The 15,323-nt window shown below is 33.6% G+C and overlaps 1 protein-coding gene across 1 annotated transcript in view; it reads left to right on the top strand.

The window, feature by feature from the left end:
- Positions 1-15,323, top strand: part of LOC108742007 (CUGBP Elav-like family member 4) — a 309,289-nt gene that overhangs the window by 271,679 nt on the left and 22,287 nt on the right. Inside the window, exon 3 of the mRNA XM_025977122.1 lies at positions 11,409-11,457. Coding sequence (XP_025832907.1) covers positions 11,409-11,457 — 49 coding nt within the window. The remainder of the gene's footprint in view (positions 1-11,408; positions 11,458-15,323) is intronic.

Below are 15,323 nucleotides of genomic sequence, written 5' to 3' on the forward strand. Positions count from 1 at the left end.
TTACTCCTAATATATGCTCCAGTTGACTTTTTCAACTTCTGTTCTGCTGAGTTAAAGATTACAGTTGACGGATTTGATCAATATCCTTTTAATTTTTCAATTAATTTTTGAAAAGATGTTCCAGTAGGTAGCACAGCTACAATATCAATAAATTATTAAACCACCTTTTCATTTAACTCACTTTTTGTTATCCAAGATGTAAATTACAATTCAAACGTTATATTCTATAAGAAACCCCTAATTGCCTATACTTTATAAATAAGTCTTGTAACCGGGCCAACTTCGATCTTAACTAGATTCTATCTGAACATGGACACCTTATTTTTTGAAAATATGTATAACCAAGTTTGGGAATTTAAGCGATGATTGTATTTTGGATTTTTGTCGAATACAGCCAGTAAATCCGTTAGGGTTACTTTTTGAAGTGAAAATTCTTTACGCACGGTAGGGTAAGTTCGTTTCATGTGAGTTGCTATGTAACGAAATCATGCAACGGATACCCCCCTCTACTCGGCCACGTCGTCGAGTTCGTAGTGGGGATCGCTTGAGCCGTGAGCGCGCTTCAATGCAACGTTCGTTACAGGCAACTTCGGCATGTATAGTATAAAATTTAAATTCATAGTGTACAAATAATACCATTACACCAATTCCTTAACCCCTATCCCGCTTTGTTTGCGTGTTTGAAGAATTTTAACTTCAGTAGCGTATTGTATTTTTTTTTTAAATAGTTTAATTTGGTTGCATATATTATTTTAAACATACCTACTTGTACGAAACAATTTTGTAGAAATGAGTTCTGAACGAAAATTAAATTAAACTGATGAGATTTGAGATGAGGCACAGGAATAGCAGAAATTAGATAATGAAAGGGGGAAGAGATAGTTAATTAGAGAGACGGTTTAACTAAGTAAAGGAATAAATAACGATAAGAGAGCATTAATGAGTAAGGTTCATGTTAAACAGTTAACGTGACATATCATCGAAATTGTGAAAATCCCCCAGTATTCTCCAGACGAAGTTGATGGCTCTGTTAGAGCGGTTATTTTTCACCGGGTCGCAGGCCGGTGGCTGTTGGCGCAAGATAAGCCAATCCTCCGGGCCGATCCATTTCTTCGTCCCTCAAATATGAATTACGCAGTAAACCTTCAACTTGAACATTACTCAACGATCGACTTACTCCTCTGGCTGCTTTGTTTTATTGAGAACGGCGGAATATATGAGCCAGATTACGGGCGATATTTCACGGAATTACTTCTCATTATTTATTGTAACGCCTGCCGTCTAATGCAAATATATTGCATCGTATTTTATTGAAAACGCTTTGACAGCGTTTGCTGACGAAGCCCCATGAAGTATACCTACCACAGTCTCTCTCTCCCTCAACCTACCAACTCGGCTAACAACCGCCCCGCTGCTATGGCGATACCGCACGGCACCCGATGTCGCATCGCGAATTAATTCCCCAACTATAGATAGATGACGTAATTACGTCTGCACGATGTTCTAACCAAGCACAAAGCTCCTGCTTTTTCGATCACGTAAAACTCTCTCATCGACATATAACACAGTGAAGTATCCACTAGTTTTTTGGGAATAGATGCAAATGACTTCGAATCGCCTGAAATGGATTAAGTACAAAGTTAAAATTACAAATTTCAATGCCCACCCCGATAGCCACTCGTGATGATCATTAATGGATCAGACGATTTTGAAAACAAATTTGGATCAAATTTGAAACATATGTTCTACATTCAATGAATAAAAATATATACTAGTAAATAAATGATCAAATTTAGGAATTAAAAATCAGTAAACCAGTTGTTGAATTTTTGCGACAAACTATTTACGTAAAATAGCTGTCATATTTACTAAATTTCTTTCTAAATAAGTATGAGCGCAATATAACGTCATATGAACGATATTTCATGTATTCATACATTTACAAAAATTATCTGTAATTTTATGACGACATTACATGAAGAAAAGTTTATGCAAAAAAATTGAATTATTACGATTATACACAAAATTGCATAAACATGCCATAATATTTATGAAGAAAAAAAAGTGATTTCAATTATTAAATCTTTACACCAAATTTACATCACATAAATTGTAAATTTGTTGTAAACTTTTGGTAAATTAAATAAAATAAAACGTCTGACTTGAACAACCGACAGACAGACCGCCGGGTTAATTTCTCGAATTTACAGACATAAAGACAATTTTGTTCTTCAGTCATCAGTTTTCGGTTACACTTTAACGCAATAAGTTGTCACGGAAATTTAAAAAGTGTTGGTTGTTATCCAATAAGTTACAGTTTTCAAAAATGTGAGTTACAAAATACATACATTAGGTATATCGTCTCAATAATAACTTCATGTTATAAAATAATCTTTTCTTTTAGTTATTATTAAACATAAGACTCTGGAATTTTGTTAAAGCGTTAGTATAGCTTTTCAAAAGCATCACTAATGCAAGCTAATAATTCAAGTAATCAAGACCTAGTCTATGAAGATCTAACAAATATATATTCAGTAGAGAAGCTGGATATTATCAACCACATATAATCCAGAATCCAGGAAAACATTAATAATACTACAACATCCTCGTACTTTTGAAGAGAAGATGTTAAAATCATTGTCAAATATGGAGTAAGTTTTGTCAGAAGATTTGGGCAATTTTATATCACTTCAAAGAAAATGAACACAGAAAAACAGTGACAGTGAATATGATATACCAAAAATTAATATATAACCCTTATATATACATAGATTCATATTAACATATTTTTTATAAATTAATCATTTTTATATTCTTTTTGTTAAAACCATAGGTATAATATGTTTCATATAATTTCATAATATACTTTAAAAATGTAAAAGGAATTTATATAAAACATTAATTCTACAATATTTTTTTTGTATATGTATGTAGCTACTGTATAACGTAATACTAATAAATACGAAAATAATTGATTAAAATATTTTAATTGTATACAGTTTGCTAATTTATTTCAAACAATATATAATGAATTGTATAAAATATTACATACAATTGTAAATACAATTCATTATAAATACTTTGAAATAAGCATTTTAGCAAAATGATGTGTACGATTAAAAAATATTAATTAATTATTTTCAAATATGTATATACCTTTCAATTTTTTTACCGTCAATTATTTACCATCATATCATGAGTTAAAATTTATCTAAATATGATGAGAAACATTGCTGCATGTAGTACAGTAAATCTTGCCCTCATATGTGCCTCATAGGTTTCTTCATTTCAATGTCTTAAATGGTATGTCTATTTTACGTAAATTACGAAAGTAATTCAATTTACGAAAAGTTGTCTTCGTGTTTAGTATTCGTTTGACTCATGAAATGCAGACAATATGTTACAAATTTTTACGTTCACAAGGTGAGCAACCTTTACACATGTCGTGATGATACGAATAGTAAATTTTTCGTAAATATGAAGTAAATGTGGCTATCGGGGCAGATTCTTTCAAATTTCATTCTTTGTGAATTTATACCACAATAAAGAAAACTCTTCTTAAAAATGAGTTAAGGTGTCTTATTAACTCCTAGGCGCCCTGCGTTCTCCCACTCTTTCTAATGATGGCTGCTACCACTATTAACTACCTGTGTATCAACCCATTGTTTATTAAATGAAGTAGTTACGTCAACAAGAAACATACTGACAGTTTTCCGAAGAGAAAATGTTAAAAGTATGTCAAATAGAGACGATCTGAAACAAGACAGCCGGCGAACCAGCCAAGCTGGAAATCGACAGAATCCGCTTAACGTCAAATCAATGAGCAAACAATTCTCTATCGAAATGAATCCTTATGATTTTCCTTTCGAGAACAGAACCGAACTTCTATGGTTAATGATACGGATATCTAATCAAAGTAAAATACTTGAACGCAATATTTATTTTCCTTTTCCTACTTTTCCCGAAGCCATTTCGTTTAACGAATATCCGACACTGTCTCTTAAAGGTATTAGGTACTCATTTTATTTTTCTGAAGAAGGAAATTCAAGAAGGAAAAAACACATATCACACACGTCAATTTTACAGACACACAAGCCTGTCCTATTACTTATTTGTGTTATTCTACAAATATTTTTTGAATTCAAGAATCTCTTCACAGTAATTCGGTAGTAATGTTTGCGAAAACCGCAGGTACATGTACCACGAAGGGTCTCGACATTCTACATTAATTTAAAAAAGAGTGCGGGACAATTGATCACACGTCTCTCGCGTGCGTGATTAGAACACTCGTCGTAATAAGAAATTTTTGTGCGAAAAACTTCATACACGGAATGGTAAACCCGAAAAAATCCTCACTTTGAAAATAATCATAACTCCGCTTGCCGCATGTGTGTCCAAATGTCCATATTAAATTTAGACTAACTAACAGATAGTACTGTCATATATTCGCAAGAATATGGTTTCACAATTAATGTATTTTTTTTAATATATTGGTTTTCGCTGCCTCGACTTCTCTTAACTCCTGGTTCTACTTCGAATATACCTGTAACTAGCCCTTTATGTCTGAAAAGGTGCCTTATCAACCTATTTGTTATTGACTTCTATAGCCCTTTGTTCTCTTACTCTTCCTGTGTCCACATCATTTCAAACGCTTCTAACCTTTTCATTCCGCCGCGCCCACCGTCGACGTTTCGCACCCGTATAGTGCCGTGTTCGACACATACAACAATCCTTTTGGAATTTATAAATTCCAACAAATGGAAGTTAAAGCTTCTGTGTGTGTTATGCTTTGTTCAAAAAATTTTTCGATTAGTTCAAAAATTAAAGCATTAAGTTTAATTTTAGTGTAAACTAAATTATCGAGTTCTATAAATAATAGAATTCTACTTAAGATTAGTAAATAGTTAATGACAACAATACTGGAGAACAAAAACAAACTTTAAAAGCAGCATCAGACGCATTAATTTTTTATGAGTGGTGGATAGTATGTGTATATATATATATCGGAGGTCTAAAGAAAAAATTCAATAGTGCCCTCTGAAATTTTAATTTTTCTGTTCGGGGAGAACCAACGGGTTTTCTTAATGAGCGGTAGCATCTGTGCCAACCGTAACATTTTTAATTTTGTAGCTTTATTCGTAACAAAATCTTACGTCGTCCTTGCCGGCCCTGAACTTTCATTATTAGCCGCATTTTCTTCGTGTATACACCCAAACGATATGCCTTCTGCGACCTGTCATAAAAGAAAACAACTTTTAAAAACTGGCCTCGTTACACAATATAACGATCAAAAGAAAAAAAAATTGGTATTTAATACGTATCTTTGGGAGCTTATACATATGTAATTAATTTACAACTTTAAGAAGTATGTTTTTTACACTAAATCATTCCGTTTTCCCATTTCAAACTGCAAAACCCGAAATACAAGATCTTCAAATGTTGCAATTGTAGAGGTAGTTTAGAATTTCGTGGGCCATTAACAATAGAGTCAATGTTTTTGTAATGTGCAGCATCGATTCAGTTAGCGCTGCCTGGCGTATCTTTTGTGCCCAGGACATTTTAAAATTCTCTTATTATTATCAATGTTTTAGCACCTAAAGTCCTATATCTCGTACATGGTCATCTAAACTTGTCGGATACTCTGCATCGTTCTGAAAACATTGACGGCAACAATACACGCAGCTATCCCAAAAACATGTTTCTGTCGTAGTAACAGCGATATATTCTTTCGATTAAAGGAAGAAATTGTATTGACGTTGAATAAAAGAAGCGGGTGATAGTTAGGATTGAAATTTTCGAAAAATATTTCGTTTTCTTCATTGTTCGCAAACGGCCTAGCTTCATGGCCGGTTGCCTATCGATTAGACGGACTCTCGCTTGGATGGAACTGAAATTCAGTAATACAAACGCACACGAAGAAGAGTGCGTGCTAGCGACGCCTACGATTGGTCGTTTCTACGCTCGCGTCGCTTGGCGTCGGGATGCGAGCCGCCCCAGCCAACTATGATCAGTGTCGGCACCACACGACTACGGGGCCAAGTGCGTGAGGTTCACTCTCACTGACGGAACGTACTGTTACGCGTGCATACACATACATACATATACGTATACTATACACGGTGACTTTGATCCTTGCATTATTCAGCACGTGCTGGTGGTGGTTTGCCGAACACAACAAAAATTATAAAAAGTAATTTTTCATCAAGGTCATATGGTACAAAACGCGAAAGGGATCAAAACTATTTCAAACAGTTGCGCCTTTGGTTTAGTAAGTTGATTGTTAATATTAATATTGTTACACATGTCTTGTATACGTTACTTTTATTGTTAAAATGATAATAATAATTTATATTATTTATTTTATGTGTAATTGTGTAGACAAATATAGTATTTTGTGTCTAAATGTTGTACGTGCTCAATGAAGATCATGAACCTTTGAAACAAACTTTTTATTGAATTTTACAGAAGAATTGGTTAGAGTACTTATATGTGGCAAATTCATAAAGTAGCTGGATAGAATGCAAACTACTCAAACTAGCGCTCATCAGAAATAGCCAGTTTTTTGCGGTAATATATACAGTAGCCAGTTTAACTACCATTTATAAAAGAAAGACAAGAGAGAAAGTAATAACTAACATATTTTGTGAAATTTATAAACTAGTTCAAAGTATTGGTTAATTGAATTAAATTTTGTATTGTATTGTATTTCATTATTAAAATTAATAATATTCTAAGAGCATTTTCCAATTGAGAAATCGAAATCTGTGTAATTACGCAATATTAGCCACCCAACATCTAAAAACTATTCACAATCTGTAATGGTATTGTATTAGATAATATTAATGTGAAAATTCATTTAATTTTTATCCACTGGAAATTATCTCTAATTAATCTTCTGCCGTATANCTCGACTCTTGTTCATTAAACATACTTTTTCATACAGTACCTGCCAAAAGTTTTGTTCAATCATGAATAGTAGTGCGAGTCGAAAACAAGCGTTAAAGCCTTTAATATGTCTTCAAATATAAACAAACATCTCGTTGATATTTTCAGTAGTAAATGGTACCAATAACAGCACATTTGAACAATACAATTGTAGTGGATAAAAATTAAATGAATTTTAACACTAATATTAAATATTAACAAACCATTATTTGTTTAAAGTATTTCATATGATATTAATATACACTTTGAATCTGTCGTCTAATAAGTACATTTTGTCACGATTTCTTCTGTCACCTCTAATAGCTTAGTAGTGAAAGCATTGGTGCATAAATCCGAAAGTCTCGGGTTCAAGTCCCGGCGAGGGTGTACACAGCAGCAGTAATTTTTCCTCATTAATTTGAGATAATTTGTAGTGGATAATTAATGAATTTTCACATCAATATTAAATACTAAATACTATTATTAAAGTTTCTTAAAGTATTGTATTAGATATTTTATCTTTGATTTGAAATATTCTCGTAACAAACCGCTGAAAAGCTAACTTCAGATCGATCGCTGTTCGCGATGAAAAATGAGTTTCTGTTTCCATTTTAGCTGTCGAAGAAATCGTAAAGTTCTGTATTTGGTGCAAATAAATCTTTCGCTCTTCAAAATGCACTTGCGCTGCAATTGATACGTGACTGATTGGCAAGAAAACTTCGATAAAATAAAACGTAGGTGTATAGGTACACATATAACGTTTCGATTTTCGCCTGTCACGCGGTAATGCTTCTATTCTCGCCTGATGACTGCTATAATGCATCGAAACTTTTACTTTTAGTTTTACACAGTTGCAGAAGGGTTGTATTGCGTAATTATGAATGTCAGAGAAGCAATTTGCTTCACCAGATATATGTATGTAAAAATTATACACAAGGAGAAAATGCATTAGCTAATCCTAGCTAATAATATCAATGTGAATGTGAGTTTGTTAGTTTGATATAGTGTTGCCCAAACGCAAGAACAAGACGAGACTTAGCCAGTCTTGGTCTTGGTCTTGCGCCAATACACCTGGTCTTGGTCTTGGTCTTGGTCTTGCGCTCCCAGTCTTGGTCTTGGTCTTGGTCTTGCAGCAAGAGTCTTGCAAGTCTTGCAATTACCTATTAGTCTATTACTATTTATTAAAGTTTACTTTAAATCCTAGAAAAACGTATTAGAATTGGAACATTGTGAGCTTGAATGAATATAGCCATAGTAAAGATCAAGCAGATTAATAAATAACTGAAGATTTGATAAGAAATTCGAAAAATCAACTGACCTATATGTCGTTTTCCATGGAAGTAACTGTTTCTTAATAAACATTTATGATCCTTGCTTTCTACCGCGCCGCCTCGCCACGTGCCGGCTCTATGATAAGGATGCCGCCGCAAATCAAACAATAATATAAAGCGTGTAAAAAAATTCGAAATTATTTTGCATGAGTATACCTACACCCTATGGCGGCAATCAAATAGTGTCAAATGTTATGATTTCGGCGTGGCGGCAACGATTGTTTTAGATTTCAAAAGAAGCCGCCGGCGCGTGTATCATAACCATGTACTTCCGAAAAGCGGCAAATTTCTTTGAGAAGTAAGTACAAAACCTTTGATGCCGCATTATCAAAGTGCCGATGGTTAAAACATAACTATGCATGCACTCAGTTTGATTTTAATAATTTTTTTATTCGCTATGTTTATGGTATTAGTCGTAATGCGCATAGGTCCAGTTTTTCATATTCTTTGATACAGTTTTTTGCGTCTCATAGAATTCCTAAGCGTACCTACCTATACACCGAACTGTTACACCTAACTACTCAGTGAAATAGCGCTAAGTCCTAGCTGCAAGACGCAAGAGTCTTGCAGGCTATGTCTTGTTCTTGCTCAAGTCTTGCACGGTCAGTCTTGGTCTTGGTCTTGCTAAAAATACGCGGTCTTGTTCTTGGTCTTGGTCTTGCAAAAACGCAAGAACAAGACCAAGACTGCAAGACCAAGACTGAATTTGGGCAACACTAGTTTGATACTATTTCACGCCTCAACTACTCAACTTATCATCATGAAATTTTGTAAACACATTGTCAGGGGCACAGACAAGGACATAGGGTAGTGTTTAATCTACAAAAAAATTTTTTTCTCGAGGAAAAAAATTAGTTTTATGTTGTCGTCGATGATCTCTGACATGTATTTAAGACATCAATACCAGCGAAGCCGCGGGTAAAACCTAAACCATGAAATTTTGTATACACATTGTCAGAGGTACAGGGGTACCTTTCATCCAGAAAAAAATACTGTTCCCGAAGGATAGAAAAATTAGTTTTATTCAGAATCATCGAGTCAATTCTGCTTATCACTCTCCGAAATAGCATCGAAATACAAGTCCGCGATTGCATCGTGCAATGTTAACATAAATTGCATCGGTATTGTCCGATTACAGCACAATATTGTAACTATGCGTTGCGGTGTTAAAAACCATTAATGTAACTATTATTAACTGTTATCTTCACGCAACACTCAACGTCCGAGGACAATGTAACAACAATGAATTCGGTTTCGTGAGATCGCGCGTATTTCTAATTTACCTTGATGACGGGAAATTAAAGCAAGGCTCATGACCAGCTGTCCATTAGACGTAGAATGTTATCGGTTATCGCCATAGATTCAGTTGCCCAGGCAAAGCTACGAATGACGGAAGCGGCACGGCGACATAAAGGCTCATTACTGGAGATTCACGTGCAATTGGTTCCAATTCGATTACCCTTAAATGCTCCGAATTCCTTCGAACTGTTTACAGAGGATTTCTAAACATCTCCAATGATCGTGCAAACCCACCACCGGCTTCTATCCAGTAATTATCATTCGATTGCTCGCCTCTTCTCCATTTTGAATTACTTGACGTTGTCGGTGGTCCTACTGGCCGGTATTTACCCTGATTTAAACCAAATACTACACTACATACCAACTTAAGATCGTCATCTTCATCTTCGGCAGTTTTTGCTGTAATATATTCTAATTCTCAAAATTTCCTTCAGTTCAAACACCAAATTTATTGTAGCATACGGTGAAATCTTGCTGTCTCGAACCTTATTTTATTTTATTTTTTTGCGTCAATTAATGTAATTTATTTACAAGGTAGTGATAATTAAATTCCTCTTTTTATTTCCACTAATTTGTTTGTTTTGTTCTAATAATGATCGAGAATTTTAATATCGATGGATAAGTTGATTGGCATTTGGTGAAACGTGTTTGAATTATAAAAAATTCAGCAAATTTAAGAAAACATTTAGTATTGTAATTTCACAAAAGAATTTATCAAAAACTCTTGCAATTGTTTCGGTGATTATGCTATTATCAAAAATTATCTGCGATGTACTGAAAATGGCTTAATCGCCGAAATTTTGTGAAACTACAATACCAAACGTTTTCTTAAATTTGCTGGGTTTTTTATAATCTAGAACTTTTTGAAAGACTTTAAACTCTTCAAAACCATTCTTTCTTCAGCTTTAATTTTTGCTGTGGAATGGAGAATGTGAAAAGAACATTTTCTTTTGAACCTTTAAATTATTAAGCATTTGAGAAAAAAACTAGTAAAACTCGTACAGAATAAATCAAGGAGTTTTAACAGTAAGTGTGTCCAGATAATGTTTAAATCATCCTTCTTAATATTTTTTTATCTAGGACTAGGTGCGAGTAGCAAAGGTTCTCAAACGATGATGAGACAAATCTACCATTTTAATATTTGATTTTACCGATTCTGTTTATGTAAGACATTTTTGGGTAGGTGTAAAATCCGTCCGAAATACACTAATTACCAAGTAAAGCTACTTAAATTCCGTCTAAGGTTTTTGTGCCTATACTTCAGGGTGGAGATGTGCTTTGTCGTGGAACCAATGTTTACTGATGCATTTAGAAACTGTGCCAAATCTTTTGCCTAAAGATTCATGTGAATCACTTTTCACCCCACAAAATATTTTTGTGAATTTCGAGAAGCAATTCATACTGCAACACAATCTGTTCTGATTAAATCAAAGACAAAAGGTTGCTGTTTTCATCTACACCAAGCCTGGTATCTATCTCTGATGTTTCCACTGAATACAGAACAAAATCAGAGACAGCAAGTTTTATATTTAAGTGATTCTTTTGGATTTCCGTATCTTAGATCTAATGATGTCGTTCATGTTTTCACTGACTATTTAGTGACACTTGTCCCTGAAGTTTGCGAGTAAATGATTTTTGTGATTATGTACTAGAAAATTAATGCCTACATCTGACGAGGCTTCCTGCAGAAATATGGGCAAAGGACTTTAAAATATTTTATAGATTGTGCAAGATTATCGCCGTTATATAGCGGAAGGAATAAAAATTGTCGGGGCGGAATTTACACCTAAATATTGACACTTTTTCGAGTCTTAATGTACAAAACAATGTAATTGTGTCTTTTTTATTTTCCAGATGAACCGCCCCATCCAAGTCAAACCAGCGGATAGTGAAAACCGCGGAGGTAAGATCATTGATTTAAGATTACAAGTATAAAATAACTTTTCACAATATACTTATAGATACTTAATAGAAACGAAATTTGGCATCATACTTTGGAAGTGATTAACCAAATTTTTTCTATTTGGTGACGTTTTTAATAAACGTTAATATTTATACCTCAACGCAATGTCTTCCATCTTAATTACACACACTTTAAGAACGTATGATCTGTTGTAAATCATAAATTATATTATCGGTCGAGGTTGTATATCTTGTTAAAATGAAATTTTCGAAAAGTATGAGGAAAAGTTAAGCTAACCGTTGCTGTTTAGTGGCTACGGCATTTTATGAATGACAAGGAACATTGAGTATTAAGTAAGCGTGCTGCAAGCAGAATAAATTTGTCATTAGTGGGTCTAGACTTTGGATATATTAATTTTTTCTGTAAGAAACTTGTTCACTTTTTTCTGATATGCGAAGCGTACGTTGTTGGGTTCTCGACGGAAATTGCTTTCTTCCACGCGAAGAGGGCCGTGGAAACCCGGAGAACTAAATGAAGAGAGCTTAACGGGCTCAAAGGTCCTTATTTCGTGTTCATTTTAATGGCTTCCAGAAGTAGATTAGAATATAATCCAGAAATTGTGTCCCACGGCGTGCTCAGTCTCCAATATGAACATAAACGTAAAATAATTTCTTTTTAAGCGACCGTAAGTTGCCAGACCAGGGCCTATTCAGTAAAATTAATTGAAAATGCTTTAGTTTCTGATGTGCCCCGCTCTCTCGTCAGCCTGTGACAAAAGCCCGATTTTTCGCTTGTTAAATTAAACCTGGACTTTTTCTAACGTCAAACGTTTAACGCCCTTTAGAGATCGCGGTAACAAAACATCGCGCTCTCTGCTTGTTTTTACACTTTCGACGAAAACTGGCTTTGTAATGTCCCGCAAAAAAACGACCGTTTTAACCACAATTGACCAAAAGGATAATTAAAAACAGGAACTGCATCGGCGAATGTAGAATTTCTCAAAAAATAATTCTCTAATTAAAACGCTTTTTTATAAAAGCTGCCCAAGATTGTAGAAATAATTTTTTCATTAATTTCTTTATTCATATTTAAAAATTCTTTTTGAGGTTAATTTTTTTTTTAATGTTAAACAATATTGAACGAGAGAGAATGGAATCGAAATAAAAAATACTCCCTAGAGACAGTGTTTTATGAAGTGTCTCTAGGAGGTAAAGTTAGTCTATGTTTTGACGAAATTAATGAGATCTAACGCGATCAACGCATGGAATATATCTATTTTTTTTTTGAAGCTCTTAAAAGTCAACTTCATTGCACTCTAAAAAGGTAGCGTCTTACATTGGAGTGTTCGCAACAACTGTTTGTGGTTTATTTATGCTAAAAGTTGGTTAAAAAAATGTTTTGACCTTGATGAGATGTGTGTTATAAAAAAGCTGCAGCATTTTCTTTGAGTCACACTATTACTGAAGTAATTTTACTGTTCAAAAAGCCGCAAACGTTTTTGACGAAATATCAAAACGGTCTAGTAGAATTCAAACGAAAAAAGTTCAGAATCATATTGGCTTGATCCAGACAGAACCCCGTGGGAATACTAATTTAGTGGATTTTTAACGTCTTGTGTTTCTTTACATTCGCTTTCTGACTTTCGAATGCTTTCCAGGGGTGGCATGAGTTAGCTTTGAAGCCTTTTTCGTAAAGAACTTTTTTCTTTCGTTACGAATAGAAATCAAAATTCAAAAGAGTTTTCACTTCCAATTCCAATCGTTTCGTTCAATTTTCTTTTTGTATCGACTAGTGTGTATAAATATAGCTACCAAACCGAATAAAATTGTTATTTGTTAAAAATACTTATTTTTAATATATATACTTTGTCTTGTACTGCCACAATTAGCATTTAAGCTTATGAAAGTGAGAAACGTTAGTATGTATTAGCTATATTTTTGGTCTCTTTTTGTCTCAAATTTTTTGATATTTTTATCTACAACCATGGTGAATTTTTCTTCTATAATGTGGGAAAACGTTATTTAATAATTACCCAGGCACTTATTTAAGAAAGAAAACGAGAAGCTCAAGTGGTTTCCTTGCTGGGAAAACGAAAATAAACGTATTAAATAATTACGAAACTCAGTAACAGGGAGAGTAACAATAATTACGGAAAAAAAAATTTTCGTATTCGAGAGACTTTGACACTTTAGAATGTCTATCAGAAAATTGAATTGTATTGAAATGTGTCGCAAGTGAATAATGTATCTATTCATTTTTAATGGAAAATTTCAAATCGAATCTCGGGTAAATAAACATTTAAAACATATTTGCTGTTCTGATAGGTCTATCTATAGAAATCAAATCAAATTTTCTGGAAACGTATTGGTACAACAGTAAAAAACAAAATGTTGTCGCCTTAACTAAATTATGTCTTAAATATCTTATGATTCCTTACATTTGATGATTTACAACAGTCTAAATTTAATGAATTTTCAATTAAACCTAATGAAAGTCGTTCGATATTGGATTTGTCTTTCTGATCATCTTGGTGACTTTAGTCATTGCGTTGAGGATATTATAAAATGATAATAGGTATAGAACAAACCAAATGTGGTAGTAAATAACAATAGCAATGATAAATATATTTAAGAATGGGTTAAATTAAAGTAAAAAACAAAAGAGCGGTTGCCGTGGAGGACGCCTGCTAGTTCTGTTATCTGCTTACAGAGCTCGCTATGGCGCTCCAACGCTACAGACGCTGGAAGTAGAATTTGACGAGAAAGAGAGAAAAGAAAGTGAGCGATTGAAGAGAGTTCGATATTGAATTCGAGCCAGACCGCACGGTCAAGTAAGGGGCCGCACGACATTCTGCTACCATTACACTCTGAAAAATAACACGTTAATTCGTCACGTTTGATCTACTTTATTTTTGATGATATTCAATTCAAATCGTAAATGTTTAATCGTCTTATCAACTAATTCAGAATTTTCTGTTGTTAATCACGTATCTTGCTAGCTTTTCTGTACACAAAATTCATGATAGGCTGTAACATTTTCATTTGGACAAACTACAGAAACTTTTGGGACACTTCTGTTTTGCATTAGATGCGTTACAATTGATTGAAAACTACATATCAAGGAAGTCACAGTAAGTCTCCATCAATGGATATTTAAAATACTGCAATTACCTGCAAATGACTATAGACGGCGACATAGAGTCCTTTAGTAGGTCATCATTCCTATTAAGATCACTTCTTAATACTGATAAATAAATTTGTAAATCTAGGGGTTAATGTACCGTGAATTTTTACGAAACAAGGCAATAATATCTTAAACACTGGTACAAATTCCAAGAAATTGGGACTTACTGCCCGGGGCCCACGATCTCCTTTGCCCTCCCCCCACGCTACGCCACTGGTTAAACAGATCCAAAAAATTAAGCTAGGTTTCAACTGTGACAGTTTCGATAAACTTGTTCGGACTGTTTCAAGCTTCACAATATTTAGAAAAAATTAAAAGGATGTTGCTTCGTAAATGATTGAGTATCACTATTTATTTATTTTATTGACCTATTGTACCCCTCAACCTAGAATAACATTGAAGCCTTTTTAGAAAATAATCAATTGACAAATTCTCTTTTAAATTCTTGTTATTCAACGACAACCTTTGTGCATAAAATTTAATTAAATAGTTGGAGATTTAGATATATAATATTTTAGTTAGGCATTGATTTATTAATTATTAAATCGTTTATTAAATAAATAAATTAGTTACCTTTTAAATAAAATTCCATACTAATTATATGGTTACATGATAAACAAAATAATTTGTTTTCGACAGAAAATTTTATATTTTGAATGGATATCTTTATTATACATAATCAT

This window comes from Agrilus planipennis, unplaced genomic scaffold (genome assembly GCF_000699045.2).
Source record: "Agrilus planipennis isolate EAB-ADULT unplaced genomic scaffold, Apla_2.0 scaffold254, whole genome shotgun sequence".
Classification (NCBI taxonomy): Eukaryota; Metazoa; Arthropoda; class Insecta; order Coleoptera; family Buprestidae; genus Agrilus; species Agrilus planipennis.